At 43.3% G+C, this 18,952-nt stretch overlaps 1 protein-coding gene across 1 annotated transcript; it reads right to left on the bottom strand.

The window, feature by feature from the left end:
- Positions 1-5,578: 5,578 nt before the first annotated feature.
- On the bottom strand, positions 5,579-16,295 carry SLC66A3 (solute carrier family 66 member 3). The gene is made up of 7 exons (XM_082049641.1): positions 16,069-16,295; positions 13,409-13,491; positions 12,893-12,962; positions 12,222-12,279; positions 10,911-11,031; positions 9,711-9,752; positions 5,579-7,312 (listed from the first exon to the last, which is right to left on the bottom strand). The coding sequence occupies exons 1-7, from the start codon at positions 16,209-16,211 to the stop codon at positions 7,224-7,226; spliced, it is 606 nt and encodes a 201-aa protein (XP_081905767.1). The 5' UTR covers positions 16,212-16,295; the 3' UTR covers positions 5,579-7,223.
- Between the last annotated feature and the right edge of the window lie 2,657 nt (positions 16,296-18,952).

The raw sequence follows: 18,952 nt of genomic DNA, 5'->3' as shown, positions 1-18,952 counted from the left end.
CAAGAGCTCACCAGCACAGAAGCTGGACGGGGAGACCCCGTTGGCGTTAGCGTCAGGTGTCATGAAGACCTTTCTGGAAGGAGACTTCCACTTCTGTCCCAGCTGTGTGCTGCAGTTTCCTACTCCTAGTGATTCCTGCCAAAGCTCAACCCCTCACAGCGCTGCCAGCGACCCAGCACCAAGTCTGCACAGTGAAGGAAACGTGGTTCTGCTGCTTAGCAGAGCTGATGCTGGAACCAAACGTGACATGGACCGTGGCACCATGCAGGACTTGGGAAAGTGCAAGAGGCTCAAGTATTTTGGCAGTCAGTGACAGTGGCCAAATTTAAAACGTCACTGAAGTTTACTGCAACTGTCTGAAGCTCTTACTAGCTCTGTTGAAGACACTAAACCTTCTATATTTTTGACAGGCATTCAGCAGCTCTGAAGCCACCAAGGCCAGGATGATAAGCTTTTTCTCTTTAGTTTCTCAGGCAGTGTCAGATGATCATTAGAAATTTGAGCATTTTTATTTATAGTCTTCAAAAGTATTAGTTTCCCATCTATCTTTAAGAGAGTCATCCTTGGAAGAGGATTTATAAATCTTGGTCTCAAGTGCCTTCACCCATCCTGTGCTTTTGAGGTCGCATTTGGGATGCTGTTGTGAAAAGGAGGAACTTGTGTGAGAACAAACATCTTACCTGGAAACTCCTACAAACCCTGACCACCCCGATTCTGTTCCTAAGGCAGGAGAACGTAACAGTCCATGGTACAGTTCAGGGAAGTGGAGTTCAGTCTCCTCCACATTCCTGGATAGTTTTCTTTGGCATTTATGTTAAAATAGTGGCTCATTTGTTTTTTTCAGTGGATTACAGTTGATATTCAGAATATTTTGTGGACTACCACATGGGCACATACTACACTTTACATAGAAAAATATTATTTGCCATTTTTAAGGTGATCCTGTAAACCACTCAGGGGATTTTCAGTGTCCTGTGGATCATGGGGTTTTGCCTGGTGCTTTGAAGTACCCCTCGTGAGAATGGGAAGGATCTCTGTAAAAGATGCTGATGGAGCTGTTCTGAAACTAATTCATGTTTTATTTTGAAGTTGCCTATAAACTGGACAATGATGTACTCAGACATGCTCATCTGAGAAATAAGACATGGCTACTGAGATGTCGGTGGCAGAAGAACACTGCGTATAAACACATGAAATCTAGTTCTCCCCAGAAACAAGTGGAAAAGCTCACCACAAAACCATTGCTCCAAGAAGGTGGGGACTCTTCATTTATTAGCACAGAGATACTAATTAGCAGGCCTTGTTACGAAGATGGGGTTTTGAATCTTTTCCCCTTTGTAGGCAGGAGGTGTTGTTTTACAAGCGTGAGAAAGTGAAGTTACTACTGGTACTTGCTATTGCACACGTGCAGCTGGATTTGAGCACGGCTGGTTTTGCTCCAGTAATCTCACAGGAGCTCCAGGATTAAAGTGAGCTTTCAAAATCAAAGTTACAGTGAAAGGCAGCAGAGTTACAGAGTTATAAGTGTATGTAGTCCTGCATACCTTGAAGAAATCTGGGGAGACAGTATTCACGCTGAAAAGAAAGGGCAGACAACGCAGGAATTGCATGTCCCTGCAGCCCTCTTTAGGTCGCTCGAAGAAGCCACGTAGAAATGCTGTCACAGCCAAGGCAACTGCGTGTGATGCTTCAGTCATCTCACTCCATTTTGAGGTCTAGGCCTTCAGCGTTTCTCTAGGGATGTGAGCCTACCTGTGTGGATAGTCATATATGATCATGTCCCAGGGTGCTTCTTAGGCTATCCAGTACTTCTTGTCATTTGTCAACACCCCGCCAGCTCTCTGGGAGTTTTTTTGTCCAAGATGCTGTTGCAACACTTGGGAAGCACGGCCACCCAACAACAACTACATCGGCTTGTGGGATCACGGCTAATCCTCCTCTTTCCCTTTGGCTTGACAACTGCTCAGGCTTTAAGCACTAACTTGTCATGTTTGCAACGTACCTTGGCTACGTGCTGCTTTTTATTAATGAGTGAATTGGTGGAAACTTTGTTTGGAGGTATCTGAGATGTCTAATACCTTAAGTGTTTTAAGGCTGAAGGAGCCAGGAATCCCACTGTCTGAACCCTTTTTCACAGTCGCTGGCCCATGCATTGTGTCTTATCTCAGCTGCGTTCCCTTTTACAAACAGGCTCCGGTAGCTGGTCCTGTGGCTTGGTGCGGGTCTGGTGGCAGCTTCGGGACTTCCATCTGCTTGCTGGATCCCATGGCCTCACATGCCTGTGTCACCATCAACACTGAGAGAGGAAAATACCCTTGAGCTCAGAGGGACCATGAGGATGGTGCTGATGGTGCATTTCAGGGGAAATGATTTAAAATCTCTCACAATAAGTCACTGGCTTGGAAGTCGGGTCAGTGGGATCTGTATGGAGTCAATTGCTCAAAGTTGACACGATTTCTTCACAGTAACTGGGTAACTTAACAGATGCTTTGCACAAACTGAATTTGTGCTTCATTAGAGTCCTGACCACCTGAGGTACCTGGCACAGGGGACACTGAGGCACACGAAGTGTCTTCTTCCATTCATGCTTTTCGTGTAGGACGAGACAGGTCAGCGTCTTGGTCCTGCTGGCCAGAGCCTCCAAAAGCAGAAACGGTACGTCCTAGGGCAGGCGTTTACACACATGACTTGTAATTACAATAAGGCAGTAAGTAGAATTTCTTTTCATCATGGAGCCCTGTTACTATTTAATTTGAACCATAATCATGATTGGCTGACTTCTCCTGTTACTTTTTAGGCTGCTGCAGGTTCTGTCCTTTAAATTAGTTGCCAGGATCCTGACAGAACAAGATGTCTGCCCTCTTAAAGCTCCCTTCTTGTCAGCCAGTAATGCCACATAACAGACACAAGTGTTTGTGTAGGCTACGGATGAGACTGTTATAATGAGCTGAAAAAACAAAGCAGGGCATGAACAAAATTATGACAAATGTTTAAATTGTCCCTAAGGTATCAACAGTTAAATTTCATCACGATTATCATGTCACGTATCATGCAATCAATGATCCCGAGGGTCTCTTCAAACTAGAAAATATTCTATGGAAAAATACTTCTTATTTTACCCTCGGTCCAAAGATCGGACTTTTTTCTAAGCCAGAGATGGTGCTCACCCCAAACCACTTCCAAGGTGGAAGGGAGTGGTTGGTATCTTTAACTTGGGGATGTCTCTATCTTGGTCGGTGGGACTGCCAAGGTCTTGCAATCGGACCCAGCACGAGTGACAAGCTGGCAGGTTCTGGCAGGGATGTTTATTGTGGCCCACAGACACCTATTGGACATGAAGATACATCATCTCTGAGAACTCCTAAGTATCTTGGAGAACTTCAGCTCAAACCCAAGCAAGTGAAATTCAGTATAAACCAAGAATTTAGTAACATCCTCTTTTAAGGTTTGGGTTTTTTTGTTTTTCAGCTTCCTCACATTCCAGACTGGGGCATTCTTGGACTGTTATTAGTGATGAAAGCCACATTTTATGTTCTGCTTCCTACATAAATATGAATCTCAAGTATCAAAGAATCTGGAAGGGAGCAAGCCAGCCTGAAAAGAATTAACAGGGAGATAATTGTTATTGCTGGGAAACTATCTCACTTGAGTTGATCCCCACGTCTGTGCAGTCTTTCATTTATAATGGTTCTTCCTGTTGGCTCTGAGGTGTTATTTCTTTTTTATTTTTTTTCCCTATTACATACATCCTGAAATGGATAATGATGTTTGGTGCAGGAAGATTACTTTTGCCTCATTTAACAGAGAGACTGAAGGCTTGTTTCAGGTCGTGAGCTGTTTTTGACTTTTTAACTAATTATGAATTAGTTTCACCAAAGAGTCAAAGTGCTTTAAAAGCCATCTTCTGGGTTCCAAGGGCTGAGGTGTGTGTCTGCTGCCGCACCCCACTCCTTCCTCTCCATTTTTGATAGCTCAGATGAGCAGAACCAGGTCAGGGAGCAGCCCCAGGCACAACGTGAGCCAGCGGATGGGGCTCCGGGGTCGGACAGGGCCGGGCAGTTCAGAGCAGTCCAAGCAGTAACATTTTTTACTGGATTAGAGTGACACAAGGAACCCTCCACACCCGTGGAGCTCTGCTCTGTGCAAACTGCTCAGCGTCAGGAGGCCCCTAGAGCCGGGGAGATGATGGTTTTGCATTTGCGTACGACGTTCCTGCTGACTGAGGACAGCTCAGAAACAAGCTTTTGGGAAAAGTAAACTGTGCACATCTTCCTCTCCACATCCTCGCTTTCAGAGCTGCAAGCTGCTGTCTCTGCAGTCATGTCCTCATTATTGGGGGGAGATAGTGAATTTCATGAAAATTTTTTCTCTTTCATACTGTTAAACTGAGCTTTGTGGCTAAGTGCAGCTGGTAGCTTACCTGTTACCAAATGCACAGTTGTTGTTCATCATGTCCATAGCTGGAGAGATTTGGGGTTACTCAGCAGGCTGTACTGCACAGGAAAGAGAACTCATCCTTTTTGGAAGCCCTGGCAGGATGCACACGTTATCAGCCAGGACAGAAAGGCTGTTTTACCCCGTGAGCTTGCTGTGAACAGTGCCATTAGACACCGAGCGTGTAATTCAGCACTTCAGAGGATCTGTGAGCAGAGCCGTGTTACTGCCAACCCGGTGGGTAGAGGTTACTCACAGCTTACACACGCTGCAGCCAGTCCCAGGTGCTTTCCCTGCCCATCTGTGGTCGCTGCTGCGTATCGCAGCAAACGCGCTTGTGCCCGCCCTGGTGCTGTCGAATGACAAGTTTAACAAGATTCCTCCTCCCCGTGTATCTTGTCTAAAGCGATCACCTTTAATCCAGCCACTGAGAACATTGTGGTTTACGTGCCAGGAAACCACGGGGTGTGTGCTTTCATGGGGCTTACCCAGGACGTGACCACACTTGTACCTGACAAAACTGAAATAAATTATGCTCTGGGGGAGGGGAAAGTGCACAAAACCATTTAACTGCTGCCTTCTGATTTGTTCCATATCCCGTGCGGCTTGCATGACAACTTAGGCTCCAGCTTTCCAAGACCACAAAAGAACTTTACGTTAAGCTTGTGAACTATCCAGCTTTGTTTTCCTCAGTCTCTCTTTTTTCCCACAAGTTTCTGATTTATTTTAAATATGTTAAGTAACCTGTAAAGAACTTTTCTTAAATGCATTTTCGCATTTTATGACAAAAAAACCCCAACTTGAAGTGCTGATCCTCCAACCGAAAATGAAGCCTCTTCATTTTTCTACAGCATCACTCAGGAGTATGAAAGAGGTCAGTAATAGACAGGGCGTGGCCTCTATACAAAATCTTCCTCTATCAAGAAGAGGCTTTAATTAAAAAAATGAGATGAGAAGTGTGTTTTTTTTCATTTAAGATGCTGGAGCGCTTTAGCATTTTACAGCCTGATACTTCAAATATTAAGTGAAAGTGAAGGTTGCCCATGAATGACCTCTAATGAATATTTCATTTTCTCTCCATACGTGAAATGGAATAAAAAGAATAAGTATAATGAAGGTTAACTGTAAGAATGACATTAGTCAGTTATGGAGAATAGCATTTATTATTATGACCAGCAAAATGTATCACCTGCCAGCATCTAGACTACTTCAGATATTCTACACAGCTTTAGTAAAATCAGTGACAGGATGTTTACAGCTACTCTCTCAACCAACATAAAAACATATATACATTTTATCAGAGCAGTAAAAAATCCTCATCTTTGAACTTGCTCTCAGTAATGGGAGATATATGAAATCGTATGTCCATGGACATACCCCTTCCCACCCCTTCCAGCTCTAACAGGGGAGTTTCCAGCGCAGCCGTGTTTGCTGGTGGGGAAGGTCTGGCTCCAGCTGCTGAGTGTCCATTGGTGGGAACAGCTGCTTTTGCAGACCCTGCTCTTCCATGAGAGCCCAATGATTTAGCGCGTTGCAAGGAAAATCTGCCCCAGGGGTAGTCAATGCAGTCTTCCCAGTTTTCAAGGGTGTCAGGAGCAAGGGTGCCTTGGTTTTAATGTGCCAATCAACAGTAATACTGTAAGAACTCTTGAAAGAGCCCATCTTTTCATTTTGGAGAACGGATGAGAAATGAAGGTAAGTTATGCGATCATTTCTGTAACTTCTGGTCAGGCGTTACTTCCAAAAGCAAAATGCCCCATCACTAGCTCTCAAGAATATCCTTTTCCCTTTTTTAAATATACCTACTACAAATGGATTAGAATCTCCAAAGTAAAAACTGAAGTCTTTAGATTCTTCAGCACAGACAGGCTAAAACCTAACAAAGCTCAGAGCAGTGTCATCAACAGCTGAATCCCCTGGAGATGAGTGCTGTGGTGCCCCAGGGTGCAGGTGCACGGGGTCACTGTCACATGCATTGTGTCTGGGGACTCGCTCAGGAACTCCTGCTGAACGTGGTTTTTAACTCTGTTGGCCAAAGTTTCATTGATTTCTATGGAGTTCGGTCTCTGCTGTTCTCAAACCAGCATGTTCAGTGACTGAGAGCTCCGGCTGAAAAAGCAGAATTCATGGCTGAGCTTTTGCTCTTATCCTAATAAAAACTGGGTATATGGAAGAAAGTGACTGTGGGTATCCTGTATATAATAAATTGTACTATTTAAGTGTTGCATGTAAAGTGCCACAATCCCAACTGGATTTGTGACTTAGTAAAGCACGTTCGGAACCTTATTTTGGATTGGGCCTTGACTCAGATTTTCTTCATCATAAGGTACGGATAGTTCATGTCTAACTAATTCAGTTGCTTGCAAGAAGACAAACATCTCTTGTTTTACAAACTTGCAGCAGATGCAGAAAGATCATTTGATATATTGGTGCAAAACTGCTCTTGTATAATTGAAGAAAACTGCTTATATGTAACCAGAAAGTACTGAAGTGATATGAGAATATGTAAACATCTAAGTACAAAATTCCTTGTTCATTTAGTAAAAAAATCCAGATAAAATGTGGCATCAGTAAAACTTGTCTTAACTGACCAATAAAAATATGCTGCTTAAATTAAGTATCTTATCAGAATTATTTCTAAGAGAAAATACACACGACTATTAAGGATGTTTAGGGATAAATACTAGGCTTAAGTGAGCGAGTGCTTCCTTAACCTTTGCTCTGTTGTTTAAGCTTAATCGTGTCAGGGTTTTTTGATAGTAACTATGGCATTTGCTGATGAGTGTCTTTTAATCAGTCTTTTTAGTTTTCCTGTAGTGCAGGACTGTGGCTGTGACCCAAATATTGAGAATGAGCATCGTTATGAAACGGATGAGAACTGAAAGGGAAAAAAAAAATCTTGTAAGTGTAAATCCAAGAAAATCAACGGCTGACATTTTCAGAAGACACGTTGTTTTGTAACCCTTCACTGCCACACAAACAGGCTGGTTCCCATTCTGCAGCTCTTTTCAGCCAATTAGTTTAAATCACCATGTTCAGAAACCCAGTAATTCTTGAAGTAAGTAGAGCAGAGAAGAACATTTAGCACTGGCGAGTGATATCTGAAAACAATACACTACAGTACCTCAAATTCCTTCCTGACAAAACCAGGAGAATAGCACAAGTTTGAGTAGGCTCATATAAATTTATATTTACACCTAAAGTTAAACTCGGAGTGGCAGCTCATGTGTCCTTTATATTTGAACGTGTTTATAATAAAGGGATTGTTCTCTACTGCCATCTGTGAAGTTTAGACTTCAGGAAGACAAGAAATACTTCTGTCTGTCAGATGTTAATGAGAGGAAATTTGACAACTAAGAAAAAGGCAGTTTTTCGGTATCTTGATTAACTGTCAGGTTGGTTTGGGTTTTTTTTAAACCAAAATATGTGTAGTATCTCTACCTGTGAAACCACAATTTGAAGCATAGGTATATCTAGTATCTATTTGGTAAACTGAATATTCACAGGAAGGTACACAAAACTTTGTTTCAGAAATATGTGATAACTGACAATTCCATACGTGTATGAAACCAAGATGAACATGCCAAAGTGTTCAGTGTGAGTAGTTAATTAACTGGAAACATTCTCCATTAGAGCAGCACAGTAGCAGTGTTTGCTGCCACCTCTTCCATGTTCCAGGTGTTCTGTGCTGGATTTTAAGAAGCAGCTGTGACTGGAACCAGCTTCACTTTCAAGAGCCAGCATTTTACTTCCTTCCTTCCTTCCTTCCTTCCTTCCTTCCTTCCTTCCTTCCTTCCTTCCTTCCTCCCTTCCTCCCTTCCTCCCTTCCTCCCTTCCTCCCTTCCTCCCTTCCTCCCTTCCTCCCTTCCTCCCTTCCTTCCTCCCTCCCTTCCTCCCTTCCTCCCTTCCTTCCCTCTCTCCCTCCCCTCCTTCCTTTTCTCCCTTCCTTCCTTCTTCTTCTCTCTTCCTCTCCTCCCTTCCTCTCTTTCCCTCCCTCAACAGACCCCTCTTGCTTCTCATCAGTGTAAGTGTGTAGCTGTGGGTGAACTGAACTCAGCATCTGATCCAGACTAAATTTTGGCATGTCTGTTATCAAGTTATCACCATGTTCCAGGATTTAAAGGGTGGCTACAAAGAAGATGGAGACTCCGTTTTGTACAAGGAATCCCGTGGAAGAGACAAGGGGTAATGGGTACAAGTTACATGAGAACAGTCAGCCACTGGAGCAATCTCCCCAGGGAAGTGGTGGATTCCCCAACACTGGACACCTTTAAGATTGGACAGCATGCTGGGCAATCTTGTCTAGACCATGCTTTTGCCAAGAAAGCTTGGAGCCAATGGTCCTTGATGTCCCTTTTCACCTGGTACTCTGTGATTCTGCCAGGTTTTTGGTGATCCAGTTGCCTGCATGGCCCCAGAACTCTTACTCTGGCACAGAGAAAGCAGCAAGCACAAGGCAAAAAGGAGTAATTGAAAAGGAGATTTCCTTTTCCACTGAAAGAGCCACTTGAACTGCTTGTACATATAGAGCCTGATTGCGCTGCAGAGGGCTGCTTAAAAAAAACAACAAACACAGTCATGTTTCTGATGACATACCAGTTTTGAACTAGAACAAGGATCCACTAAATTAGGTACAATGTGATTTTGTTACTATTCTTACATCCACCAAGTCCTGATTTCAAACCATTTATTGAAAAATCTGCTGCACTCCTTAACTCTTTCAGTTTTGGCAGAACAGTAAGAAGCTGTTAAATAAATGTACTTTATAAGGAATTCAGTTGCCATGAACTATCTGAATGTGGTACCTAAAACTATTCATATACTAAGCTGAACTTTTAATAGCTTTATAGAACTGTTTAATGCACAAACCCCATAATAACTAAAGGAAACACTTATTATTTGAAAAGCTATCACTTAATTATTATAGATGTATTAAGTTGTATTTTACTAAATGTATTTAAATATTAAATATTTTTAATATTTTTTCTGCTATTTACATAATTAATTTTGTAGTGGTTTTGCCTTTTGAAACAAATAATGGCTTTTGGACCACATGTCACAGTGTGACAAGCATAAGCAGGTTTCTTTTGTTTTCACCAGGTATTCGATTTGTAATCCTGTGCTGCTTTTTTAGCAGTAACTCCTCCCTCACGCTGCTAAACCACCAGGTTCCTTCTTAGTTGGTCTGAGAAGTACTAATGGCTTCTACAAAACAGCTAAAAAAGACCACGGCAGCTGTGATCTTGGAAAGGTGGGTGATTCTGTGTTTTACTCACCTGCGAGATCATTTGTAGTCATTACAGTTGTAAATATTCTTGCTGTAAATTGAATGAATTCTGATTAGTGGACTAGACACAACATGTTTATACCTTCAAAAATGATGAAATTCTATTTTTCAATGGGATAATCTTGCATGAAAATACACATTGCATAGACATTGCCACTTTTAGTGTAGTCTCTTCACTATTTTAGCGTCATAGATCAAGCTTTCAAAGCTGAATGACGCTGTGTTAGGGGTCTTTTTAAATGTGAAAATCACTGATATAATTAGAATTTTTATATCTCTATCTCTCCATCTCACTACATTGGATGTGGTCAGTGTTTACTGCTGCTCTGTCTGTTCAGCCCCCACCTTCAGTAGTTGATACTGATACACCCACAATCGAGTTGGCATGACTTAACCATTCCAAGTGTTCACATTCATGCTCTCAGGCTTCTGCAAACATGAGGAATTCAGCTTTCCTTCCCACCACTAATCTAAATATTTCACATTTGCAGCAGCAAACTAAAACCATTTACAATGTTTATTGCCATATCATTCAGTGAACATACCCCAACGTCTAATTATTGACTTAAAAGCATCTGTTTCATAGGGAAATAGATCCAGCATCACTGTTTTATAGTAAGAATATTTTAAACAAATTTGGTGAATATGACAATGGCACCTCTGAGAACCAGCTATAGAAGAACTGTTGATGCAGACCACTAAGTAATTAACACAGGAGCTGCACAAATCACTGCTCTTGGTACATTCTCAGTTGAGAAATGTGTTTACATGTAGTTACAGAGTTAAAGGTATTTACTATTAAGCATGTATTTTATAGATGACTTCTCAGAATTAGCGTTGTCTGACTGTCTAACTACAAAATGTAGCACCTTTTCGTGCTGGATCACTAGTAATTGTAATAAATCCTACAACACTGAAATATTTTCTTCGTAAAGACACGTGGTTATTTCAACTGGATCGAGTTCCTTTGACCATATTTGAAGGTTTTCTAAGTCTGATTGTCAATGATAAAACTCGATTTCAAGAGACTGTGTGGTGTCTGAGTCTCAGTAGTCAGCATGAAGGGAAACTACATGAGGCAAGACTTTACCTATAATCATTCAGTAAAGACCTAGTGAAAGAAGCATTAGGAGATATGGCTTTAAACAATGAAGACTCGGTGCTTCACACCAAGTTGCTCATGGCTTACTTGCGCAGGTATATGCAGACATACTCCAGGTCAGGGCGCTCACTTGTCCAGAATCTTTTGTCTGCCAGAGACACCGCAGCTGAGCCAGCTTACTGGCCGCACTGATCAGCGTGCAGAAATTCTGAAAAGCAGGTTAAAAGAGAGAAAGAACCTCTGTCTCCACTGCTGTATCATCTGAGTCTTTAGCTTATGGCTCTAGCACGTACCTTACTAAAAAACAAGACTTAACTTTTCCATTTAGAATATGAAAAAAAAGACTGTTTCAGTATTTTGCAACCCAAGCATTTCAGCTCTTTACTAATGAACCATTAAGCAAAAAATTAAAGTTGCCGGAAGCAAGGGACTGATATCTGAGGTACTGCCTAGATAGAAGTTCAAAAAATAGAAGAATTGCTATTGCTGTTAGCAAATGCTTTATAGACTTTAATATAATAAAAGGCAAAGAAAAAAGCCTCTCAACCTGCTACATAAAACTGTTTATGAAAGTTAGCTAAAATGAGACTGATCTAGTCTAAACAGCAAGGTTGATCCAGACCATCTGTTACCATTAAGTCTGGCAAACAAAACCATAAAAGAATGAGAAAACTGACAAGAATGTGTGGAAAATGAGTCCAATTGGTAGGAAAAAATAATGAAGGGAACAGACTATTCACCCTGTCACCCTTTTAAAGGGGATTTTGCAAAGACAGCAGGTAGAGGGGACCTTGATGCGAAGCTCTGGGGCACGCCCGGAATTCCCTTGCAAGTGAGGATCAGTGTTAGGCTTGGAAGCTTTTATCCCCATTTGTATCATCTTTTGCATTAGCAACAGCAGTTCATCTCAATTAAGTTTTAACTTTCTCTCTCCTGACATCTTTAACCTATGTAGGCCATTATCAGATGGTATTTTTCTTGGAAAACTCAAGGACTAAAGGGGAAAAAAAATGTTGCGAAATACTTAACATTCCCTATTTCAAATGCTGTGACTGATGCTCTACTCTTTTCCTCTCATGTTAAAGGTTTATTAATGAGGATTATGACATTAGGACTAAAAAGGCAATCTTTTTTAACAACTGAAGCCTTGGTAGTTTTAATTAAGGCACCACAATTAACAACTTTACTTCAGAACATACTTTTTTTTTCCCATAGAGTATTGCCAGTGCTGTATTTTCCAACTACTCACAGAAGTGAGAAAACTGGGATTGTTCTGAAATCTAACCCAAATGATTAATTCTTCCAAGGACAAATACAAGAAGAGATTTCACTGATCAAGATGTTCAGAGCAAAAAAATTATATGCGGACCAAATTTCAAATAATCACGCAGCACTTACCATAGCCAGGTCTATTATCCACTTCCGCAGTGTTAGCATGTACCAGCCCCCCCCAAATCTTAATTACGTTAAGTTTCATAGCACTAAAAATTCCAGGATACTGCAGCTCTCAAAACTGTCTGGGGAGCTGTATTTTTTAAAAAAACTAGAAATAATCATATTGAAACCTTATAACAGACTATACAATCTCGATAAAACATTATTAAACACTAGATGAAACACTAAGTGCTCCTATTTTTCACACTATCTTTGGTTTAATAATGCCAGGATTTTATCAAGAGCTGCTCCAAAGCACAAAACTTGAGATTCATGTCTAAGTTGTTTGTGGGTTTTTTTTAAAGTTCATCATAGCAAGTACAATCTGCATGGGTAGGAATCAAAGAAAAAAGATGCATCATTTCCACCCTGCATCTCTAGCAAAGATGTAAATTAAGAATTGGTCTTGCTCATTATCAGTTGTGGGCCTTCTAAAGCATAGCTACATAAAAAGCTCACTTCTCATAGGGATTTTACTGTGATTCAAGAAATCAGCATGTGAATGTGGAATGAATGTTGAGGGACAGCTGGAAATTATTTAAAATGGCAGCACAAAACAAGTGATGACACGACTGCTATGCAAAGAACTACCAAACAAGCTGCAAAACCCCAAATTCCCAGATTTCAAAGGATACGTGACTGCATAGAACAAAGCTCGTTTCATGTGTCCATTGAAACGCAGAATAAACAGAAGGAGAATGACATCTGAAACGAATACAAGATGGTGCATCAGAGAAGGGTGACAAGGGGCCCAAATGCAATTCTAGACAGTTCCACTGGACACCATGTCTACGAGAACTGGTTTCTTACCAGTTTTGTCTCTCAGATTTGATTGATGTCTAAAACACTGCAAGTTCCACAATGATGCTTTTCTTAGAGTCTGGAGTGTTTACAAAGGATAAGCTTACACTGCAGCTCCACCATGTGTATATTAATTAGACTTTTCTTCTCTACCTGACCACCTATTTTCATAAAATTTATATGATTTCAATTATATTTGAGATGTTCATTCCCTCTTTCCCCCAACTCCAGCTAGAACTGATCGATGGCTTCACATCACTGCAGTGGAGCGCTGTACTTACATGCAAAGCCTTGGAGCGCTGAATGAGCGAGCCCTGGTTTATTTCCAAAACATGGCTTAAAGAAATTACCTTGTGCAATGATGATGGGATATTCCAGGTATGTCGGCAGAGGGTACCCATAATAGATCTGGTACCTCAGAAACACAAGGAAGCTGAACAGAAAGACACGAAACAGCGTGACTACATGAAGGGACATGACAGCTCCTTCGCAACTTCTTTTTTGCTGTTTCAGTTGTGCCAAAGGTGTAGCCCCTGCTATCAACTGATAAAAAAATTATGAAGACAAAGGGCAAGCCTGATGATTCTGTAGCCTATTTCTGTTATCCTCAAATAGAATAAGATGTAGAGAGCTGCCCATGCTTCTGGCAGGGTCTTTCTATCACAGTGTGTAAGGCATAATTTTATTAATTACAACTGATGAGAAAGAAAGAAAGGCTTTCAGACCTACAGGACACTTTCTCCTTACAAGTGTCTTGGCACGTCTGGGCTAACTGATTTCTTTATGTCACATCTGTAGTTAAATCTGTACATTAAGCAAGTTTTACGGGAGAAGAAAACATCTTCTAAGCTGTCTAGACTACACTGCTGTAAGATTTCCCAGAGTAGCTGTACTGGTCAGACTGAGAACCTGTTCTTAAGTGCATCAAAAAATGGCAATTCTCCTCCTTGCTACCCCACAACATAGTATCTACAAGGAACTGAACTTCGATCTTGTTTCTTTACTTTCTTCAGCTTGCACGCAAGTCCACAGGGTTAGACAGAAACCTCAAGGCTGCAGAGAAAACAGAAAGGACTCTTAGGGCATAGTTTTATGTAAGGACAATTGATGGTTTCCAGTGTAGAAAGATGGTATAAGGAACTGCCTGCCTTGTAAGAAACCACCTTTTACACTATTCAGAATTTAAATATCTGAACTTCCTCAAAGTTTTATTTCTTGTAGTGGCGAATTATACTCCTTGCCATCAGCACCATCCTTCTGTCACTCCTCTGCCAGGTCACTGCATTCCGACTCTGCAAAAACATCCCAGTTTGTACCAGTAGCCCCAAAATTCTCTGCAACAGGACCAAGTTATTTAAAGGCTGCAGGATAAGTAGTCTACTAAGTAAACAACCACTCCCACTAAATATTTCAAAAAATGCCTCATTGAAACTCTTCCAAAATAGTTTTGCCCAGAGCAGGTGCAGAACCTGCAGCAGTGTGGCTACTGTGGTTATCAGGCAGGTGCTGAGGAGAGATTTATGGCTTCTCTGTGCTCATCCAAAACTACTTTTATAAAGACTTCTTAACGCACACCAACACAGATAATAGATTTTAAAATGCTGCCCACGGTGCTGTGAGGTACGTTACCTCTGCTGGAACTATAATTCCGTTTGCTTACTCTGAGGGGTGTTAAAGGTGAACGGCGACAACAGGGGTTCAGTGCTGTGGAGAAACGCGGGCAGCGAACAGGCAGAGCGGAGACCCGGGGGATTCGGAACAGCTACACATAGAGTGGTGTCCCTGTGCCCAACCTCTGCAGCGCCAGGCCAGCGTCAACAGCTCTGCCCCCGGCTGAACACGAAGCACAGGTGCCTTCGGAAACAACATGCCATTTTTGTGAGGTGATTTTCATGAATAAAAAGCCCTTTTCCAGCTCTGTGCGGAGAGCTAGCAGTCTGGCTGCATGTTCTGGCCATCTCCATCACTGGGTTCAACAAACATGAGGCTCTTCCACCTATTTTCTCTCACACACTTGTACCTGCATTTGCTTGTACATGCACGCAGTTTTATTTTTCATTCCATACAATCCTCTTTAAGTAAGATTTAATAAGTCTAGCCCACGTAAGCTTATTACAGACTGACACATCTTTGAAGTTTGGCATGGTTTGTAATTTTCTTAAAGAATGATTATGTTTTATTTATCGGCGTGAGAGAAGCCTGTCCAACTGGTTAAATTACCTGCACAACTGAGCACACAGACCATTTAATAACCGAAATACATGGCTTAACCCAAGAGGAGGTGTTTCTTCCAGCTACACAGGTGGCCTGGGGTTGGTTTTGGGTGAGTTAAAAAAGCAGAGTTTCCCTTTACAGAATCACAGGATGGTTTGGGTTGGAAGGGACCTCTGGAGATCTAGTGCAACCCACCTGCTAAAGCAGGTTCACCCAGAGCAGATCGCACAGGAACGTATCCAGGCACGTTTGAACGTCTCCAGAGATGGAGACTCCACAACCCCTCTGGGCAGCCTGTTCCAGTGCTCTGGCACCTCAAAGTAAAGAAGTTTCTCCTCATATTCAGATGGAACCTTCTGTGCTTCAGTCTGTGCCTGCTGCCCCTCATCCTGTCGTTCGGCACAAAACTATATATACCAACAGCATGGAAACACTTTAAAATAGGAAGTTTCTGCTCCCAACAGTTTGCATGCCCAGGGAGGGCCGGACGCGGCACCTGCTCTGACGGGCACATGAATAATCAGCCGGCTCGGCAGAGAGGGCCCATGTCATAAAAAGGAGCAGTCTTAAAACCGAAGAGCGCAAGGGCTGCCCGCCGCTCCCTTCAAACAGCCACTCGGCTCGTCCCCGTGTGCGCCCAGAGCCGTGACGGGAGGAATTTAACCACCCCCAGCCTCCGCCCGCCGCCCCGCCGAGCCGAGGCGCTGCCGCCGCGCCCAACGGCCCCTCCCGCCGCGCGCCGCGCCGCTGCGCGCGCAGCCGCCATGTTGTCACCGTGCGCGTCCCCCCGCCTTACCCGGCCAGCTCCAGCAGCAGGCTGCCCACGCTGACCCCCCGCGCCGACCGCGCCGCCCGCACCGCCGCCAGCTGCGGCAGCTTCATCACCGCGCACACCGCCCAGGTGCTCCAGTGGGCCAGGTCCAGCAGCGCCGGCGCCATCCCCCTGAGTGCCCGCCGCAACCCGGAGTGGGGAACCCGCGGCGTGGCAGGGTGGGGCGGGGAGCCCCGCCGGCGTGGGGGCAGCCGTCACAGAGCGCTCATGGCGCCCGCGCTGCCCGGGGCGCGGGGCGGGGAGGCCGCCCGGCCTGTGGGGAGAGGAAAGGAGAGAGGGAGAGGAGGACCGGGCCAGGCGGCGGCCCTGCCCTGCTCCGCAGCAGCCTCGGCCCGGCGGCTTCACAGAGTCACAGAATGTCAGGGATTGGAAGGGACCTCAAAAGATCATCTAGTCCAATCCCCCTGCCGGAGCAGGAACACCTAGATGAGGATACACAGGAAGGTGTAACCCCCCGCTGTGCTGTCACCCTCACTGAGAAGAAGTTTCTTCTCATATTTAAGTGGAACTTCCTGTGTTCCAGTTTGTACCCATTGCCCAATCATTGGTTGTCACCGAGAAGAGCCTGGATCTATCCTCGTGACACTCACCCTTTATATATTTATAAACATTAATGAGGTCACTCCTCTGTCTCCTCCAAGCTAAGGAGACCCAGCTCCCTCAGCCTTTCCTCACACAGGAGATGCTCCACTCCCTTAATCACCTTCGTTGCCCTGCGCTGGACTCTCTCCAGCAGTTCCCTGTCCTTCTGGAACTGAGGGGCCCAGAACTGGACACAATATTCCAGGTGTGGTCTCACCAGGGCGGAGTAGAGGGGCAGGAGAACCTCTCTCGACCTACTAACCACCCCCCTTCTAATACACCCCAGGATGCCATTGGCCTTTTTGGCCACAAGGGCACAGTGCTGGCTCATGGTCATCCTGCTGCCCACCAGGAACCCAGGTCCCTTTCCCCTCGGAAGGGGGAGCGCTTCCTGCCAGCTGCCTGCGGGGAGGTGGCTGGTCACCCCTGGGCCCCGTGCTGGCTGGTGTCCCAGCACTGTGGGGAGTGGGGGAGCGGGGTGGGGGCACCTGGGTGTCCCAGGCTGTCTCTGTGCTGCTGAGCCCTACCCACGGGTAATGCTCTTCCGTGACAGGGCCTGGAAACATTGAGCTCCAGGTTGAGAGCCTTGGTCCTGCTGAAACTACTTTGTTACCTTAAACAAAACACATGAAACAGTAATCATCAGATGCTGTGTTGGTGTAGAAGGCTGGCCATGGGTTTCTCTCAGGAGTAGGTAGATCAGCTCTTGCTTTGGAGTTGCAGGCTGGATTTCAGTTTTCTTCCCCAAAGCGGAGTCTTCATTGCTCTGGTTGCACCAGAGGAGGTTTAGATTGGATATTAGGAAAAATTTACTCACAGAAAGGGTTGTCAGGCATTGGAACAGGCTGCCCAGGGAAGTGGTAGAGTCACCATCCCTGGAGGGGTTTAAAAGACATATAGACAAGGTTCTTATGGACCTGCCTAGTGTCAGAGCTAGGTTATGGTGGACTTGATGATCTTCAGGGTCCCTTCCAACCAAAATGATTGTATGATAGCTGTGGTGCCAATTCCTGCAGTAGGGATGGTATAGTTTTCACAGTGTCACTTGATTGTGCAGAAAAGTTCAGCAAAATTAAAAGTTCCTGAATGTCGGGCTTGTCAGACTGTCGGAGATGGAACAACTTCCCTGGAACATACACCTACCCACCATACACAGTTACACACAAAAATAGTAAAGAGCAGGTTTTAAAGCTTTTGTACTTATCAAATTGTCAGATCTAAGAGCAATTATCCAAGGAATATGCATTTGTACTGATCACACGCATACAGAATCTTTGCTCTTTCATGCCTGCGTATGGGTGGGACTACTAAGTGCCAAATCCATAGCATTAGTTCAGATTTTCCCTACAGTATGATTGTTTTAACATTAGCAGTTATTAGCAGGCATAAAATGTCTTCTTTTTCAGTTGTATTGCTGTATGACGAATAATTCTTAACACAGTTTAGTTTCAGTTCTATTTCTCACAAATTGTTTTCTGTTGTTTTGATAACATGATTTGACAAAAAGGTTTATTGCATTCATTCTACATACCTTTAGTGGTATTTTTAAAAACATTACTATTGCTTTATTTGTATATTGTGTTGCCTTGTGTGTAATTCAGTCATTAAAACAGAAGCAGGTATGTAAGAGTACATAAAATCTCAAAACTGCTGTTGAAAAAAATGCCCCCTTAATACAGAACTTTAATTTCAAAATGTATTTCTGTTAATTAACCAAGATTTTCAAAGACAATAAACTCTAAAAGAAGAAAATTTGAAGTTACCTTATAACTGTTCTGAGCTTTTGTTGATAAACTGAGTTCTCAGCCTTGTGGGAGTATGAAGTACTTGAAAAAGAGTTGAGTAACTCGTCACACAAGATGACGTTAACTCATTTAAAATTAGGTCTGAGGTATAGATGTGTCTGTCATTTCAGATAATCTGAGAATAACAGAGAAATATTTAAGGTAGAAGTTGTGTGTCTCCATTACTGTGTGGATGCTGATCCAACAAAATGCTGTAAAAATATCCTGAAAATATCAAGAACCTGAACTGACTTCAAACTATTAAGCAGGTCCTTGAGCATATTTGTATATTTTAAAAAGACTTCAAGTGTTTACCTTTAGTCAGCATTTCAGCTTTTTAAAAAGTGCTTGCTGTTTTGCACTGCAAGCAGTCAGTCAAGCAGAATGATTTACTGTCCTTCCCCGTCCTGTCTATGTGATGATTTTGCTCTATGTCTGTTTACAGGCTGCTTATGTAGCAGCTTAGGGAGTGAACAGATGTC

The sequence above is a fragment of the Streptopelia decaocto genome (genome assembly GCF_964273445.1).
Source record: "Streptopelia decaocto genome assembly, chromosome: 3".
In the NCBI taxonomy this organism is placed as follows: domain Eukaryota; kingdom Metazoa; phylum Chordata; class Aves; order Columbiformes; family Columbidae; genus Streptopelia; species Streptopelia decaocto.
Note: the sequence above shows the minus strand (reverse complement) of the source record. Positions and strands in the feature narration are given on the sequence as shown.

What these genes read in the sequence shown, in the direction of transcription:
- SLC66A3 (XM_082049641.1), bottom strand. Translation starts at nt 16,211, where the DNA reads ATGGCGCCGGCGCTGCTGGACCTGGCCCACTGGAGCACCTGGGCGGTG. An exon ending in CTGCTGCTGGAGCTGGCCGG is followed by an intron (nt 13,492 to 16,068) that starts GTAAGGCGGGGG and finishes CTTTCTGTTCAG; the next exon opens with CTTCCTTGTGTTTCTGAGGT. An exon ending in GCTTTGTTCTATGCAGTCAC is followed by an intron (nt 12,280 to 12,892) that starts GTATCCTTTGAA and finishes AACGTAATTAAG; the next exon opens with ATTTGGGGGGGGCTGGTACA.